Source organism: Ruditapes philippinarum, unplaced genomic scaffold (genome assembly GCF_026571515.1).
Source record: "Ruditapes philippinarum isolate M1 unplaced genomic scaffold, ASM2657151v2 ctg32_1_1_1_1, whole genome shotgun sequence".
NCBI classification, from domain to species: domain Eukaryota; kingdom Metazoa; phylum Mollusca; class Bivalvia; order Venerida; family Veneridae; genus Ruditapes; species Ruditapes philippinarum.
This window is the reverse complement of record NW_026860502.1, coordinates 280,386-299,772: the sequence shown is the minus strand read 5'-3', so window position 1 is coordinate 299,772 and position 19,387 is coordinate 280,386. Positions and strand designations below refer to the sequence as shown.

At 32.7% G+C, this 19,387-nt stretch overlaps 1 protein-coding gene across 1 annotated transcript; it reads right to left on the bottom strand.

Moving 5' to 3' along the window:
• Nucleotides 1–22: 22 nt before the first annotated feature.
• On the bottom strand, nucleotides 23–17,399 carry LOC132760330 (threonylcarbamoyladenosine tRNA methylthiotransferase-like). The gene is given in 15 exon segments (XM_060752284.1): nucleotides 23–476; nucleotides 1,406–1,573; nucleotides 3,592–3,642; nucleotides 3,645–3,677; nucleotides 4,467–4,529; nucleotides 5,421–5,601; nucleotides 6,243–6,388; nucleotides 6,910–7,076; nucleotides 8,190–8,293; nucleotides 9,582–9,702; nucleotides 10,854–10,920; nucleotides 12,162–12,325; nucleotides 13,055–13,156; nucleotides 13,469–13,639; nucleotides 17,362–17,399. Coding segments are annotated over 14 exon segments (1,677 nt in total). The 5' UTR covers nucleotides 13,635–13,639; nucleotides 17,362–17,399; the 3' UTR covers nucleotides 23–332.
• Nucleotides 17,400–19,387: the final 1,988 nt, after the last annotated feature.

Here is a 19,387-nt window from a genome sequence, read left to right as displayed (position 1 = left end):
CTTGCACACACAAACCAGAGCCATGATTTAAACTAATTTATGTTAGTTATGGGACAATCTGTCTGTAGATTTGATAATTGGAAATACACTTGTGAAGTTTGAATGCAGTCTACGCTTCGATAGTTCTTGCTGCAACTCACATTTTCAATGAAAATATAGTGCAGGATGTTGGGGCAAATAAAATAGCACTTTTTATTTACTGAATACTCCAGCTATAAATGACTGCATATTCATTTCCTGATACTAAGATGTGTAAAAGTTTCAGCTTCCTATGCCAATTACCTTCTCCTTCAACATGAAAGAGTAAGGTATCACTTCTACACAGTATTGTTTTAAGTCATCAACAAGTACATTATAGTATTCACGTTATAAACTGTTGAACTAGTCCATATACTCGCCAAACCACTGCTATAAGCATAACTACCATAGAAACAGCGAAGAAACCAGATTCCTTTACTTGTGATAACAACATCCGTCTGAAATACACAATATACTTATTCATTAAAATCTGGAAAGGGGAGATAACCCTTATAAATATTGGCAGTTTATGCTATAATTATTATATTTTTAGTCTACCAGTAAAGGGCCAGGACATCCTGGACATGAACATTACCTGACAAAGTTCTGGTTGCTTTTTTTTTTATTGAAATTCCACATACTGATAATGGACTGCTCTATTTAAATCAGAATGGTTGAATCTTAACCTCGCATCATCTGTTTGTATATTTGTTTGCTTTTTAGGCTGATTTAAACACAATTTTTTTGGTCATATCTCTTCAGTTAGTCCACTTTGCCTTCACTTGAGGATAGAACCAGCAACCCCTGGATTACAAATTTTGATGCTCTTCCTACTGAGCTAAGTCGGGGATAGATACAAAAAAAACCCAGTTCAGATCATTTTATTTAACACACTTCACTGTTATAATATCTTTGTTAACATTTGGCTATAATGTATAGCATATAGTTTATGAATTAATAATATGTTTATTAATATTATAAGAATCTTACTGAATACACCGGCAACCAGTATAGACCGAAATATGGAGCTGGTTGGTAACTGTTTTAAGGTGGTCACAAGACTGTATAGAGTTTGGGCTAAAACAGTTACTCGGAGATCTAGTTATTCTGATCTGTAACATCAACCAGTGTTTGATTCTTTTTCTTGCATATTGCATATTTATCACATTTCAGAAAAAAAAAAGAATATTCATTTACCACTTTCTCTATCAATTTACAACTTCATTCATAACAGTAAAAATGACATCATGACAAAAATTTATGATAATAATACTCTCATTTCAGCTACTGATTCTACAAAGAACCTGTTGATGGATGAAAGTGAAACCAGCGAACATTTTCTTTCAAAAAGGTGCAATATTTCTAAAATACCAAATCAATTAAATACCTGTTTAAATCCTGAAACTTGACCTTTAGGTAATGGTGGGGGTACTGATACAGGTCTCCTGACCTCTCCATCCTTCACTAGTCGACACTTCATGAAATGTTTCCCGGTCTCAGTAATCTCTACACTAACCATCTTTCCCATCAAGTTCTCATCTTGGGGTACCAGCACCTGTTTGTTATATAACAATAGCTATATATTATCAACAATGAAATTTGTATAATCTCCAGTCTATCAATTCAGCCAAACACCTTAATAATCACTACCCTGAATTTATTTTTATAAGTATAGTAGTATACATTTTTTTTGTTCTGGTTATTTTTACAAGCCTAAGTATAGTTGTATACATTTTATTTGTTCTGGTTATTTTTACAAGCCTAAGTATAGTTGTATACATTTTATTTGTTCTGGGGCCTTCCTGGACAAGTGGTTATGGTCTTAACTTTAATCACTTGTTCCTTACTACTGAGAGTTTGAATCTCATGATGACATCACAGGTATTCAAGTCTTTAATGTGAGGAATGATGCCGCATCTATCTAGATAGATTATAAAAGTTTCTTGACTCTACTCAGAGGCCTCCTAATGCTTGAAATAACACACAGTGAGGTACTTGAGGTCTTCCTTTAACAATAACACTGGCAAGTCACCATTATGACCTTAAAACAAGTTTGGTGTGACTCAAAATCCAACATAGTGTTCTATATCCTCTCAGTGTTTTCTACTAGTATATCTTTTCTCAGTTTGTAACTAAAACAGCTGTTAAGAAAAACATTATAACAATATGTATCAACATCACCAATAATTCTCGTTGAAATTAGCTTACTTCTTGCAACTGTTTCATAACATGTTCAACACTGTGTCATTGAAAATTTTTATTTGGATAGTAAAATATGGTACAATGTATTCATTTGTCAAATAAGCTTCTTCCTACATCATACAAAATTATATTGTTGAATGTAGATCAAATGAAATATTTTGTTAGGCTTTCAAAAAATATATGGCCCATAACATTATGTTCATCCAAGTTTAAATGGTGCTTGTTTTAGTAATTTTAGTCAAAATAAAGTCAAAATAACTTAACATTTTGAAAAAAAAAAAAAGAAAAAATGTTTTTAATGCTATATGCTGTGTCTCAAACGTTAATAAAAAATCATGTCACCCAGAAATTTTTCCATTTTAAGACATATCGGTAACATTCACTTGATAAAACAAGAGGGCCATGATGGCCCAGAAGTCACTCACCTACTATATGAGGCCCCTGTAGCTGGGCCAGTTTAAACCCATGGCTTTTATTTGAACAAACTTGGTAGACACCCATTAGAAGGAAAGTGTTTCATGCTATAAACATCTAAGGTCTAGCTGGTCAAGTTTTTTCTTTACACATATAGTTAAAAACCAATGACACGACACATGGGGGCAGGGCCAGTTTGGACACCAGGGAGCTTTCATTTGAACAATCTTTGTAGACACTTACTAGCACATGTTTCATGCTTAATATCTGAACTCTAGCTATTCGGATTTTTCGAAGAAGATCTTTAAGTTTTTACTATATGCATGTAGGAAAATCAATGACCCCCTGGGGGCGGGGCCAATTTTGACCCAAGGGCTTTTATTTGAACAAACTTAGTAGACACTCACTAGAAGATGTTTCATGCCAAATATCTAAAGCTCTAGCTCTTTGGGTTTTTTAGAAGAAGATATTTAAAGTTTTTTCTTTTGGTTGCCATGGCAACCAGAGTTCTGCATGGAATTTAAATTCTTTGAACAATTTTCAAAGGTGACCACCAAAGGAATATTCCCTGTGAAGTTTGGATGAAATTGGCTTCGTGGTTTATGAGGAGATGTCATTTTAAAGTAAAAGTTTACGGGACGACAGACGGACGGCAAAATGGACGGACGGACGCCGGACGAAAGGCGATCACAAAAGCTCACCCTGTCACTTTGTGACAGGTGCAGCTAAAAAAGTGGGGCAGTCTTTTTTTCCTGATCCTTCATCATAAGCCTAAAAACTAATATTCAACATTTTGAAATTATATAGCTTTATTCAGTTCAACTTGACAAAGAAAACAAATGAGCACAATATCACATTGAAATATTTTTGTAGACTTTCCCAGCACATACGGCCTACATTGTAATTTTTTAGACTTTCAGCACATTCAGCCTACATGAAATATTTGTATCATGTTACCTGATCATAAGACTTGTTATGGCCTACGTAATACTGTTTATCATGTGAGATTTTTCCGTGACTAGCACTTCTTGTATTTCACCAAGCTGAAAATTGACATTGAGCAAATACAAAATTCCACATGGAAATATTCTCAAAGCTACCTGCAAACTATTACAAAGAAATAAATGATTAAACTGTTCAATACTTTGTTTATGTTACAGGTTAACATCATTTTACAGGGAGAAACCAGTGAGTAAACAGGTCTCTTAAATCCACTATCTATCATAATTGATTTCTCCAGTAAATATAGGAATGGTGGAAGTAAATATATTCTCATATCAGGAAGTTACCATGCCTGTTTATTTAAAAGGTTATTTATTTTAAAGGACATGCCAGCTTGCTGCCTGAAATAAAGCATGCAATGGCACTAAGTTCTTACTACCACTGAAACTACTAGAAAAATCATGAAGTGACCTCAATAGCTGTTAGATTACATATTCTTCTAGTATATTCTACAAATAAAATGACCAACTGAATGTTATACAGAAATTTCTCAAAGGTTATAAAAGAAATTATGGTATATGATTGGTTAGTAAACTGGTACAGATTGTATACTGGCCCAATGGAAATCCCAAGGTTCAAGACAGAGCTCAGAATTATCATTTAGAGGTCAGAACCTCTGGGCCCAGAATGAAAACATTATACCTTTATTTTCAGATTTTCAATTCCATCACCCTAGTTGTAGTTAGAACAGATAAAGCTTCACTTTGTCAAAATGAAATTAAAATTTACTAAAATATACAGAGAAAATATGTGTATTTTCTCATTGTTTTTCTTTTGTCAACAATAAGACTTTGAATTTCTATCATATGACAATAACTACAAGAATGTACCTTGTGGGTATAGGGATGATATGACTGGAATAATTCTGACACTCTCTTAGTTCTCTTCTTAACCTGAAATAATGATATAGTAAATTAGTACACAAAATGGTAAATTAAAAATTTTGTATAATATGCAAAATAATAAACTGTTTTTTTTTTGTTTTTTTTTTTGTTTTTTTGTAAAGGTCAAGGTGACTTTCCAACTTTATCATCATCATCATTGGTATCAGATCTTCATCATGGACAAAGGGGCAACAGCATCATCATAATGATAATCATTAACAAGAACAACAACAACATCAAATATTGTCAACTGAACAATTTGAAGAAATTTAAATCTGAAGAGGGCCACAGTCAATTAAGGTTATATAAAATGTGTCCTTAAAAAAATGCAAAAAAAAAGCCATTTCTCCTTTACTATCTGGATACAGATATGGGTTGACAGAAATAGTATTATAAGCCATATTATGCATGCAAGATGTTTATAGTTTTCTTTTTCTTCTTCAAAACTTTAAATATTTTTGTTATTAAGTTTGATTTTTTAAAACTTTGGTTTCCTCATTTGGAGGTGAGTCTCTTTGACAGTCCTGCTACAATGCACTGTGCTTTTCTTCACTTAAAACAAAATTAGATGTACTGTTTTATAGATTAATGACAAGGTATTTTATATAACAATATATATCAAAAATGCCGTGTTTTGTGTTACAAACTACTTAGCTGGAGTATTGGCCTAGTGGTTATTGTGTCTGCCTCTTAACCAAGAGAACCCTGTTTTTGAGCCAAAATTGGGTCACACAGTAAACATTTTATAAAACACCAGTAGGCCTACTGGTCAGTTATAAAACTTAAAAGTGGTTCCAACAGTAGATCAAACAAGAAACAAGCTTGAAAATATAATGCTTAACAAAATATTGGCACATTTATATTTAACTTAAATATTGAGGAAAATGTTGAGAATCATACGTCTGGTGGAGGTATCCGAGGCATGTTTGCTGCCGGTGTTCCAGGACGTGGGAAAAACTGATTGATAAATAAACTTGGGAATTTGTAATCTCTAACAAGCTGCATAGTTTCCTCAAAATCATCCTCTGTCTCTGTCGGAAATCCACATATCAAATCTGTTGCTATGGTTACATCCGGGACTCTGAAAGGAACAATACCTTTTATATCAGTGCTTGTGCATTAAATACATTATCATAATGACACAACTCAAGCATGTTTATTCAAATGTTCAGATTCACATTTTTAGATATGAATGATGTCTCATAATAATAGCCACTTTCTCTGCAATTGACCAACTATTTATTAATCATGTTTTTTAAATCAGCGGTGAGAAAGAAATGCCCTTCAGACTGTATATCATAGATCAATTGTAAAGAAGAAATTTCATCTAGTATTGCCCGAGGATCGGATCAACAACCTCTGGATTACAAATAGATGCATAGCGTAATGAGCTAAGCAGACTGCAACTTCACTTCCACTTCCTGGAACATATCAGTACTGATCATCTTATTCATGACCAGATTATGGCTCGAACCTTTAAATACTGGGTTAAGAAGCAGATACCTTAACCACTAGATGAACACTCCCTCTTTAAAGGTCATAAAGTTATTGAATAATAATATTATAAAAGAGTACTGATATTGTATGTTGACTTTTTTTTTAAATAGCTCAGTTATGTTATTAAATTAAACATACTTAATCCCGTACTTCTTTTGGATAACCAACAGAAAATAGAAAATAAAACAACATATGGACAGAATTAGGGAAATTTAAGTTACTAACTGTTGTTTGAGAAAGTCTGCCACATGTCTGAAGTCAGCCTGGCAATATTCTCTCTTCATGTCCATAAGTACACTATCAGAGGCTGATTGCACAGGTACATGTAGAAATGAGTAAACTCGTGGGTGCTGCAAAATTTTAGCTATTTCCTGTAAGAGAAAATATTTGCAAAAATCAAATTCTAGCAAAGTACAATACCAGAAAACTTGTCTGTCTGTCAGCCATCAATGTTAGGGATTCAAATCTTATAAATTAATAATTAAATTCATAAATTGAAAAGAGGCAATTTTCCAGTTCCTGTTGAACACATTACCAATTAAATCTTGAAAATTTCGAAACAATTGTGAGTAGAACAGAAGAAAAATTAGCGTTTTAATGTCTAACTTGTTATTTTTGTTTGTTTCATTTTATGCCTTTTCCAACAGTATTTCAGTTATATAGGCATGTAGTTTCCTAACCATTGTTCCTGGAGAGTTACATCAGTACTAGACTACCTTCCTCCATGCTAAACTACCAAAGCATCTCCCGGGGATCAAACCCACGCCAGAGAGGTAACTGGATAAGAAGTCATCGACTCTAACCCCTCAACCACGGAGGCGGTATAACTTTCGATGTGGCATTCTTTGTTGATTTGAAAGAATATCTTAAACATGTAGAAAATCAAACTTACCGGAAGATGTTCTAATATGTAAGGAGGGTTAGTCATGCCAAGCCTCATTCTTGCTCCTTCAGGGATTACCTCAACCAGTTGCCATAGCAATTGAGGTAATGTCACCCCAATGTCATGACCGTAGGCCCCAAGGTCCTCAGAGGTCAACCAAATCTCTACAACACCCTCTGAAAATGTGAAAGTAAGGCAAAAAGTAAAGAGAAGCTATCACTTTATAACTCATACTTATACATTCAGTAAACTGCTTGCAAACAATCATCTTATAAGATAAACTCATTTTTTGGCAGTAGCAAGTAATCTCAAATTACACAATTATTGTCTGAATTTTGGAATAGAATAATTCTTGCATAGCAGACCGGCATTTCCGTTACTTTTACCCATGCCAGAAATTTCATCTGGCATGGGGGTGCCAGATGAGTTGCGTGCCATACAATGTCATTTAAGCGCATTATATGAATGAACTGCGTTAAAATGACGTCATTTTGGCACATGTTAGAAGGGAACTATGTGCTTAGGATAACGATATTTCGCTGTTGTTATTTAAGTTGTAAATGCATACTCTATTGTAAGAAAATAGTTATGGATGAAATGACATTAATTTCCATGAACAAATATCTTATTGGGGTAAACGATTTTAAATATGAAATAATATGGCTGAATATGAGAGAAAAAATATCTGACATGTTTGCCGTTCGCATCGGAATATCCGTCCCTTGTGAACCCACCCATGGGCAGTAACACAGGAAGCCTCGTTACCCCCCAATGGGCGGGGTCCCTCTGATCTGATCCGCAACATATGACAGATATCATTATTCCAAAATACTTGGATGAAAGCAAATATTAGTTTATACCTTTAAGAGCATTGCACAAAATCATTGCTAAATGGTTAAAATCGTAGTTGAAATAGCAATAGATTTATACTACAAGCAATATTCATGTGTTTTAAATAACTGACACAACTCTTTTGAAAATCAACCATTAAAATATGGAAACAACGTTATTTTACTGACATATTAACTTTGTGAAAATATTTCACTTATACCCTTTAAAGGTAAATTTAATAAACTTGAGATGAAAAAGATCTACTTTGATACAATGAAGAATTTGTTACTACAAATTGGGTAGATAAAGAATGCTTAGTTACACTTTTGTACAGTATCATATAGAACAGGGAGTAGGAAAATGCTAAAATTTAGTACTAATTCTCAAACTTTATACCCTTGATAATGTAGACAATCAATGACCTTGATCAAAACCTCACCCTATGTAACTACACATACCTTCAAAGGATTGTTTTGCACGTGCCACAATTTCTTCTGGAGGGTAGCTGCCTAATTCACCACGAGCATGTTTAGTTTTGCAGTATGTACACTGATTCAAACATCTGAAAATAAAGGGGTTATTTCACCAATAAAGAAAGGATAATGACAAGAAAAACTAATTCACAAAAAATTTTTCCCCCGGTTTTTTTAAAACCCCCAGTTGGTTTAAACCCCAACCATGAAAAAACTAAAGTACTTCACTTTTTAACCGGAAATTTTGGGAGAATTTACCAAGTTTAAATTTGGAAATCTACTCAAGTTTAATACAAAAAAAATAATTAGAAGAGAAAAACCTGGTCGGGGTATACAGATTAATTGCCAATCTCCCATTTTTTTTGTTTTTTAATGTAAAACAACAAATATGGGTATAGCAATTTCCCATTTACGGGTTGGAAGACCTCAGGGGCCCCTTCATGAATTTTTTCAACAAAATGGGCACAAAAAAGAAAGGGCCAAAAATTTTTGGAAAGCTCTGAAAGTTTCCCTCTCATGAAGAATAAAAAATCCCGTGGGATTGCTCAACACCAATAAAGGGGCAAGTTTTTAATCATTGCCCAAAAACCACTCACCACGAGCCCCCTCCTAACTCTATACCGGTGACAAATGTTTATCAGTTTCAGTAGTGTAAGGGTTCAAGTTATACAAAATAATATAACTTCAAGATTTTCTTTGAACAATCAGAATATAGATTTTAACCATATAAATGATATAATATTTTAAACCTTCATCTTTCTCATATATGCTCATTTTTAACCTAACCACAACAAAGAAAATTAAAGACTTGTACAAGAATGTTTTAATTAATTAACAATGTTTTTGTAGATGCCATAACAAGCTCTCACAATAGATAAAAGTGAAAAGTTTTAAACAAAATTCGAATTCATGAACATGAAATATTTAAAATTGAAATTAATTCTTATCCAGTAAACTTTGTTATTTGTATTTATTTTGTTTATTTTAGCTCCATAATAAGTTTTTCTTCATTTTTACAGAGAAATATCAACTGTATAAAGCACAGAAAACAAAATATGCTGATCCATACTTATTTCTCTTTGAGAAAACATGACCAAGTTTTAACAAGTTCTTTGTAGAAAGTGCCTTTGCATTATTTACGTGAAAACAATAATTCTCTTAATGTTATTCCATTATCATTATTTTCAACCTATTCAATTTAATATTATCATTTCCTAAATATCTTAATACAAGGGCTGTAAGTGAGCAAGTAGAAACAGGAAACAGACTAACACATACAGAAATGACAAAAGTCTCTTCAAATCTATCTACCTCAAATACATCATATAACTTGTAAACAAAAAGTGGGCAATCACACTCATTTTCTGCTTCGCTTACCCTGTGTTAATTGCAATTATTTCTATGAGTGGATTTTTCCTAATCTTCGGTAGATTTAGGGATGCTCCTCCTACTTTCTTCCCAGATGCCTTTTTCTGGCCCAACATTCTAACATTGTGTCCTAGAAGGAAGTAAAAATTACAATTCATAGGAAACTTAATGTTATAATAACTTATTTATGAAAATAAAATATCAGTCTGAATTAATCAATAGCTATTTCGCAAATTACGCAATACATTTTCATTCCAACAATTTACTATAGTTTCATATATTCTATCAAACATTTCACACATAAAATTCGAACAGTAGATGATTTTTCATTGTTTTGAGACAAAATGAGCAATCTTCATATAAAACAATGCGACAATTTTTTTTATTAATTTCAGCACCATTAACCTAAACTGACTGTATAATTGATTCTGACAGTAAGATTCATATTGTCATGATTGATTGTCAGACTGGTTGGGTTTAACATCACATCAACACAGTTGAACCACTGACATTCCATAAGCTAGCTAGATAGCTTCCTAACATTGAAATAAATCAAAGTCCCTTGTGGGATTTGAACCCCCAGTGGTGAGAAGCAAGTGGTTTAAAATCAGCATTCTTAACCATTTATACATGTACAAATTGTCACAAGAATACTTATCATCATCAATATCTTTGAAGATTTATCAGTCAAACTGAGACAGGAATGACAATATTTGTGGAGTGGAAAATTTACAAGTACAATTCTAAATTCTAACACAACCCGCATTTTTCCCTATTGAACATTGAAAAATGGAAAGTGTGTGTTATTATGCTATAAAGTCACTGTTTGACGTTCTATATTTAGACATGTGACGTAATATTTAGACATGTGACATAATCATTATACACGTAACATAACCACTTAAAATGTGACGCGGTGACAATAAGTACGGAAACAAATCAGGTGCAATTTTGCTTAATATTAGGTACGGCAGCATTTATTTGTTGATGTCATGTTAGAATCGAAATAATATATCCAAATCGGTGATTTTATCGCTAGATAACATCACTGTTTGTCGTTCGGATGCGCATCATTATATCACTCGGGCTACGCCCTCATGATATAATTTGTTGCATTGGAACTCCAAACAGTGATGTTATTCAACTTATTGAGCGATAAAAGCACTGTTTGGGATATATTATTTCTTAAATACATCATAATCATAACTGTGTAAAAAGTTTTGAAAGTCTGTGCTTTAAGTAAAAATTGAAAACATTTTTTCACTTATAGATTTGAATTACCTTTTAAAGTTTCTTCAACAACTTCAACTACCCGGTCTATCTGCTGTACACCTACTACACTCAATCCCTGAAATAAATCATTCATCACTTAAGCTCTGAAATAAATCATAAAACACTTAACCCCTGAAATAAATCATTCATCACTTAAGCTCTGAAATAAATCATAAAACACTTAACCCCTGAAATAAATCATTCATCACTTAACCCCTAAAATAAATCATACAGCACTTAACCCATGAAATAAATCATACAGCACTTAACCCATGAAATAAATCATACAGCACTTAACCCATGAAATAAATCACACATCACTTAACCCATGAAATAAATCATTCATCACTTAACCCATGAAATAAATCACACATCACTTAACCCATGAAATAAATCATTCATCACTTAACCCATGAAATAAATCATACAGCACTTAACCCCTAAAATAAATCATACAGCACTTAACCCATGAAATAAATCATTCATCACTTAACCCATGAAATAAATCATACAGCACTTAACCCATGAAATAAATCATACAGCACTTAACCCATGAAATAAATCATACAGCACTTAACCCCTGAAATAAATCATACAGCACTTAACCCATGAAATAAATCATTTAATATTTAATTAACCCCTAAAATAGATTTCTATATTCTAACCCCTGAAATAGATTATTTATATCCTAACACCTAAAATATTTGGGTTTGGAAAGGGAAAGTTGGATATTGAAAATTGATACCACTACATTGATTACTCAACACAATATGTTTGGCTATGTCATAATCAAACAGACGGAGAACGTTGTTAATATAAAACTTCATCTATTTCCCCATAGAACAAAACAACAAAAACTGATAATTTAAAATCACAGCTTGCTCTAAAGTGATAATGAACACTACAACAGTTTTTGTTGTTTTGTTTATACCCCCCAGACCCATGAGTAAACAACAATTCTAAACAAGTCTGGGAAAATTCAGTATTTATCTGACAAGTTGAAATAATATCAGATTAAACATGAAATATTATCAGGCCAGACCTATGCCAACATTTTAGCAGCAGACAAGCCAGTAAAACATCTACACTGCCACCTGCTTTTCTAGAATTAAATCATTTAGAATTATCTATGATAAAATGTCTAATTATCTAACTGCTTTTATAGATATATATATAATAAAATGTCTAAAATTATCTAGAATGAGTAGAATTGTCTTTGAAACACTTTCCACTAACAATGAGCAGTTCCAAATCTAAAGCTGGACAAGTTGATTACAAACATTTTGGTAAATAATGACTAAATATATAATACTATACCTGCATATAGTCTCCTTTTGGTTGACCTTGTGGTACACATCCTGCTATCACAATATATTTCTCCAGTTGTTTAGCCAAATTTATCTCATTTCTAAAGTGGTCCTCCGCTGGACTTTTCACAGTACAACTGTTCAACAACCACAGGTCTGCATTCTTCTTCTCATCTAAAACACAGCACACCTTATCTTGTTTAATAATTAAAAGACAATTTATTGTGTAACTGTTTACCTGCAAGAACCCAAAGGGGCTAGTCCAATGTGCACATATGTTCACTGCAGTCTGGCCAAGCTCTATACTTTTTGATAGATTCACTTTTGTATTTTGATATTCCCCTTGATACTCAAATGAACTGTTCTCAAGTAGAAGCATGGCAACTCAATGACACTATATCTGTAGATTCACCACGTAGAATTAATATATTTTTCAACATGTACAATGTATCAACTTCTCCATTTGACTATAACCAACACTGACAGTGACTTCAATACAACAAACATCAACTTTTTACTATAGAAAACAAGCAGTCATAACTAAAACTTAAAATTTAAAGAAATCCAAACAATATTGATTTTGCATTCCCCAACCACCCCCTCCCCCACATTTTTAATAAGGAAAAAGGCCACCTTACATGTAACATGGTCTGAAAATTAAAGATTATGAATAATCCTAGAAACTGTTATCCAAATATGTCTTGCACATGGTTAAAATTATTGCACATGCATGAAGCATCCCCCCTACAACTACATTTAAACTATGGAAACTGTTGAAATCTTATCTCTGTTGTGTCTAGCATGACAGCATTTTGCTTACTTTCAATCTTAAACCTAAGATTCACAAAAGGCAATTTATTTCTCTTTTCTTTTTTACTTTCTATTAAAAAAACACAGACTCACCAACAATTTTGTATCCATATGCTGCGAGCTGACCAGCCATATATTCAGAATCAGAATTATTATGTGAGCAGCCCCATGTTTTTACATAAACTTTCTGTGTTCCTGAAATAAAAAAAAAATCACAAAAATGAAAGAATGGTGATGAAAAACAGTAAACAAAGACAAAAGCTCAATGTTTACAGTTTCTACAATTTTATCACAGTGTAATGTAGCTATTTATAAAAATAATAATAATGATAATTTAACATGACATCATTTGATTTAAATACAAACATTGGGTTTAAGCCTGCTCAACATTACAGATTTATAACATTTTTTTCAAATCAGTATCTCAATCAAAAGAAAAATATCAATACCATTTGTATCTATGTCAGCTGTACATACAAATGTTAAAAGCACATAAATGATACACACCTGGTATGATACTATCAGCATTAACTTTTTCTGTTGCCACTTCAGTCTTGTGTTTCCTAGCTCGAGGTACAACATGTTTCTTATTCCCTGCTCTAATATCTGTCCCTGTTTCCCCCGTCACTATATCTTCAATATCTTCTAGAGGTACATCTCCAGAGAGAGGCATCTTTACTGAATTATATTGAATCATATGTTAAATGACAAAGTTATGGACTGGACGAAGTTCTGACAGAAGGAAAAACACCCAAATGTTCAACAGTTGCTATTCTTAAGTGGTATTTTGCAATTTAAAAATAAGACCACTTTACAAAAGTGATTAGGAATTTTTCATTTCCGGTGTCAAGGTATAAATCAACTGCTCATATTTGAAAATATGTCAGAGTTTCATAAGCTTTTGTTTCATTTATGCATTGTTCACTGACAACATACTTACATAGCAATTGGTTTTACAGAGACAAAATGTAATTTAATCGTATCATGTAAACATTTTATAATATTTCATGATGTTATTTACAAATATTTGCAGGGTTCTCACTAGGACTTTAAAACATGGAGTCCATGGACTCCCAACCCTGAAAAAGTTGGAGTCCAAAAGCGCGTTGCAATTAATATGTTTACAGATTAGTCATTCAATGCTCACAATTAGCATCAGGGCTCATCCTGGGGGGAAATTTTAGGGAGAAGTGACTTCCTCGCGAAAAATAGGGAGAAGGGAAAGAACCCAATGTGTATGCATTAACATGCATGGCTATACATCCTTTAACTATAATATAAACACAATTAATCTATTTATAAGCTTTCTCTAAATATTTGTTTATTTATTTTCATGTAGATTTATTGATAATAATGTGTAAGAAAAAGTATGATGAATAAATTAATTTTTTATTATATACATTCCTCACTTTTATTAGAAGATATAGTTGCATTGGATATTGCTGAACAATATCTGTCTGTTCTGTTAAAATGATTACAGAAAATCTTTTAAGATCTTGTATGTTGTAATGTCACATTTATGTGCATATAATTATGCTTATAAAACAATTTTCAAACATCGAAGAATATGTAAAATATGTACTGCAAACATTTGTGCACATTATATTTGATCACTAAAATTATATACATTCATTTCTTATTGAAAAAATTGACTGAGAAATTATAGAAAATAAATTTCTAATTACCTCCCTTTATTTTCATGAAATGTTTAACTCGTAATATCTTTATAAATAATGCTTTTTGAAATTTACAATATTGATAAATCTTAATATGAGGCGTCATATTTATGACATTAGAACAAATATATATATTGAAACTATAAGAACACTTTTTCCTGACAAAATTTGTTGTTTATATACATGTACACATGATATACGACCGATATGTAGCATGCCGATCATTGATTCGTAGTTTTTCTTTTACTGCTAGGTTTGGGCATTTTGCCCTGTAGCCATGATGTGAGCGACATAACAATTTTTAATTCATGTTAACGGACTGAAATCATTCAAAACTATAATTAAGGTTTTAATCCGGTCGCTGATCATTAATGAAATTGATTATTTTTAATTGACTAACAGTTTTGTGATAGCCGTGAAAAACCCATTGCACATCGCCATTACTCGGGTTAAACACCGCGTGTATATTAATTAGGGAAGATATGCACGTGTTTAGATGATCGGGGAAAAAACAATCTATAATTATCGCCTATCGCAAAACTGTCACACAATTATACCCACAGGGGGCCCACACAGTGTTTGGATGGTATATACTGCTTGATAGTGACCTTAAAATAAGATTTTAGTCATAACCTTATAATATGTATATAAATATAGACTATTTATGTGGGCCCCCTGTGATTATACCCGTTTCGGGCCGATGCTCTCATTATTTACTGTTTAGAGTAGGCGGTCTATCGCTGTGCATACAGGTAGAAGGGTAGTATAAAGCGACGCTCTGATTGGATAATGATAATTAGCAGTCGTCAAATGGGCGGATACAATCTCTGCTCTTTACATCGCCAAGTAATTACTCTTTGGGAATTAAGATTTTATCGGCGATGTTGACTTCTCTTTGATCAATTGGGAGAGCGAAATGGAAATATACACGGCGAAGTTTTCGCCTGAATCGCCCTTCCGGATGAGCCCTGAGCATTGCTTATATTTTGAATCTTCAAGAGACTTTCAAAGTTTATAGTTATTCAAAAGAAACTCTGAACTACATAGTATAATAATTGTTTTGTTGTTTATATTTATTATAATGAAATTATTCCATTATAATGCATCAACAAATGGAAATTGTTTTTTTTTTTTTTTTTTTTTTTTTTTTTTTTAATACCAAATCAAATTTTTTTCTGGTAAAATAAGTCCATTCTAAAGACAAAAAGTTTATATTTGTAAAAAAAAACGTAAATGTATATAGGAAGCATTTAGCGGAATGAATAGGAAAATCGTGTACAGCTTCACACAGTGTGTAAGAGATTCATCCGATCGACAAGTATCTTCAAAAGGGGGCAAATTGAAGATCGATATTTAAAGATTTAATGTTAATTAAATAATAAAGGAACAATTCATTCACATGTTTGGTTTGGAAACTGAAAATTTTTACGAAATTTTAGGGTTTCTGGCGAACGTGAAATCGCCGATGTTCGGGATCAATTTTCGGAGAGGATCTAAATATCAAAGAAAAGCGTATGTGTATTTTGGTTTGTTGTCCTGGCATTTCGGCACAATGTTTTAAATTCTTAATACTTTTATAGAACGTTTTTTGCAAGAATGAAACTAAAGCAAAATTGTGCCTAGAAAATGCCGAAAATATTCGACAATCATTCAAAATTACACTCATTTGTATCTTTAAACTTGCGGAGTAAATAGTCGATAATCGGTAAAATTTGCTAATTTCCAATCAACTGTTGATCGAAGATATAAAATTATCACCTCGTGTTATATCTGGTAATTACTTGTACAGCGCGTGTATACATTATTCTGATCACTATTGCGTGATAATGATCGGAAGCGTTATCGCTAATTGGCTAATCGCTTCACGGGTTGATGTGCATAGGACCGCCTACATGTACCTACAGACTGACACGCGCTGACGTATTTGTGGTTGTAAACAATCAGTAATGTTAAGATTCTATGCGTCCCCAGGCAAAATTAAGCGTACGTGGAATCCTTGCTCTGAAAAATTTGCGTCCAGCTGTAATAAACATGCGTACCGGGACGCCGAAATAAGCGTCCCCGAGAACCCTGTATTTGATGTTTAATTTTGAGAAATTTCAAAATGGCGCCATTTGTCTGCAAACATAATGAACAAGCAATCTATGTTTTCAATAGATTATGCCTTTCTAGAACATTATTTTCTAAATGATTCATCTATTTTTTACAAGTTTAAAGGTTTTTAATGAACAATATGTTGAATTTTCATTTTTGCTATTGTTTTCAATGTTCGCCCTTTTCTTGAACACTAACATAATTTGCGTATAGCAAACTATACCGAGTTATACCGAGACATGTTTAATTGTAGCGAAAAGGGTTTACATAAAATTTCCAGACCATAATTTCTATTTGAAAGACCCTGATCTTATCCAGCTTGCCAAATTGATACACAATTTTTTTGCAGACAGAGAAATTTTGGGGGCAGTTTCGGAATCTGTTCACTGCAAAATCCATGTTTTAAAATCCTAACCCAAACCCCTAACCCTTAGACAATGTTAGAGTAATCCGAGTGATTTTGTAGAGAAACAGTCAAATACAACTTATTTGAGGAAATTTATAATAGAGGTTAAAATAGCTGCGGACAGATTCTAAAGTCTAGCAAAAGTTTGTTCGATCTCAAATATTTTTTGTAATACCATATAGCCTGCAACACAAACAAGAAAATTGCAACTTGTGACACAATACCGGATGTTGTGCGTGATGTTGTTGTTGTACACTAATTTTGGTAAACGCCGTGTTATGCCGTCACTGCTAAACCACGTAACTTTTCGGGTACGGAATAGGTGCTATAGTTTGATTGCTTATATTCTAATATTTTAAGTGAATGAATTACACATCTGTTATTTTGTATAATATTTGTTAATTCTAAACGATGTTTTATGTGTATTCTTCATCAGGACCTCATTTCTAAGAGGAAGGATCACTCAACATATAGCCCCCCCCCCACATTGGAATTTTCTCATAGACACTTGTTTTGTGGTGCTCCAAACGACTTAAAATTCAATTAAAATGTATATTTGTGAATGCAAGCATGTAAAATATCACATATATCAATAAAAATTATTATAATATAATCTATAAATAGTGTTGAAATACCTTTCCCTGCATGATTTGCTATATTTAAACAGGGTCTTTCAAATAGAAATCTATTTGAAAGACCCGGCCTGATTTAAATAATCAGCACTCTTATTTCTATTCAACGAAGATATAGTTTTCGACACTTCCTCCACACTGAGGACAATCTAACTGTTCAATATATAACGGTGTATCACGTGGCTGAATAAAATCGTCTGCATTAAAATTACTGTGCTGCAAATTAGAGATATTTGAAAAATGGTTAACAAAACTATTTGAATCTAAGTGGCTACGTTTGAATTTATTTATGTACTTCCAAAACTTACGCGGTGAGGTTTTTGACATTTGTGACAGATTATTTTTTCTTTAGAGTAAAATATCGCTTCCCTTGCTCGCCTCTTAACCTTTATATATTCCTTTCTACTTGACAAAAATAACAACTTATTATCATTACACTTATTTGCATTAAAGAGAATGGACACTTGAAAAATGTAGAATATAAAAACGGGAAATACTGTGTCAAAAAAAGGTCCAGAGGAAATGTATTCAACGAGCCACTTCCAAATCAACCGTCGGACAACGAAGTTTACATTTTAAGTAGGTATTATACACAGTTAAAAAGAGAGCAAACTTTCAAAAAACGTGTTTTATACTTCACGAAGAAATCTGATCTAAATGTTGCGAGTGTCGCATTGTACGAATACCAGGGAAATCAACCCATTGAATCTAAACCACATGGCAATGCACGGATGGGAAAAAACGTTCACACGAACTTATCCAAAGACAGTGGACAAGCTGAAACAGTTGAATGAACATGACAAACCTAAACAGATTTTCCATCGTTTAAAAAAAGACGATTCTATGGATTGTCCTCGTGATTTTAAAGTTATTAAGAATATATAAAATATAAAAGTAAACAGAAAGTTCAGCACAAATGCAATCAACGTGACAATATAGCTGATGAAATACTAGAAGTTCTAAGTATAATAAATGATCACCCCAATGTCTAAACATTTATACACCACAAAGACAAGGTCCCTTCCATAATATGCTATACAAATGAACAAATGAATGATCTTAAACATTTCCTTAGGAATGGCAAGAAACAGCCAATTGGAATAGACAGAACCTTCAATTTAGGGAATTTTTTTGTGACAGTTCTAGTTTACAAAAGTCAAAGAATTTTCCGAAAGAACACAACTGAAAACCCAATTTTCTTAGGACCAGTTCTTTACATAAAGACACTTCATACAACACATACAATTTTTTTCTGCAACAAATAGCCACTGAAGAAGATAGTGACAATATGATACAATTGAAATGATAATTTCAGAAAATATGGAATTCGGTACAGATGATGAAAAAGTCCTTACTAAGGCAATTGAAGAAGTGTTTCCATCAGCTGATAGATATTTGTGTACCAAGCATCTAAAAGACAATGTTAAACATTACCTTCAAAACAAAATCGGCGTTGAAGTTAAACAAAGAAACATATTAATGAATGATTTGTTTGGTAGCGGGGGCTTGATAGATGCAGACTCCACTTTGGATTTTGAAACTAAGGCCTCAGAGTTTGAGGAAAAAATTGACAAAGAAAACGATTCTCTAAAAACGTATTTCTGTAACAACCTTAAAC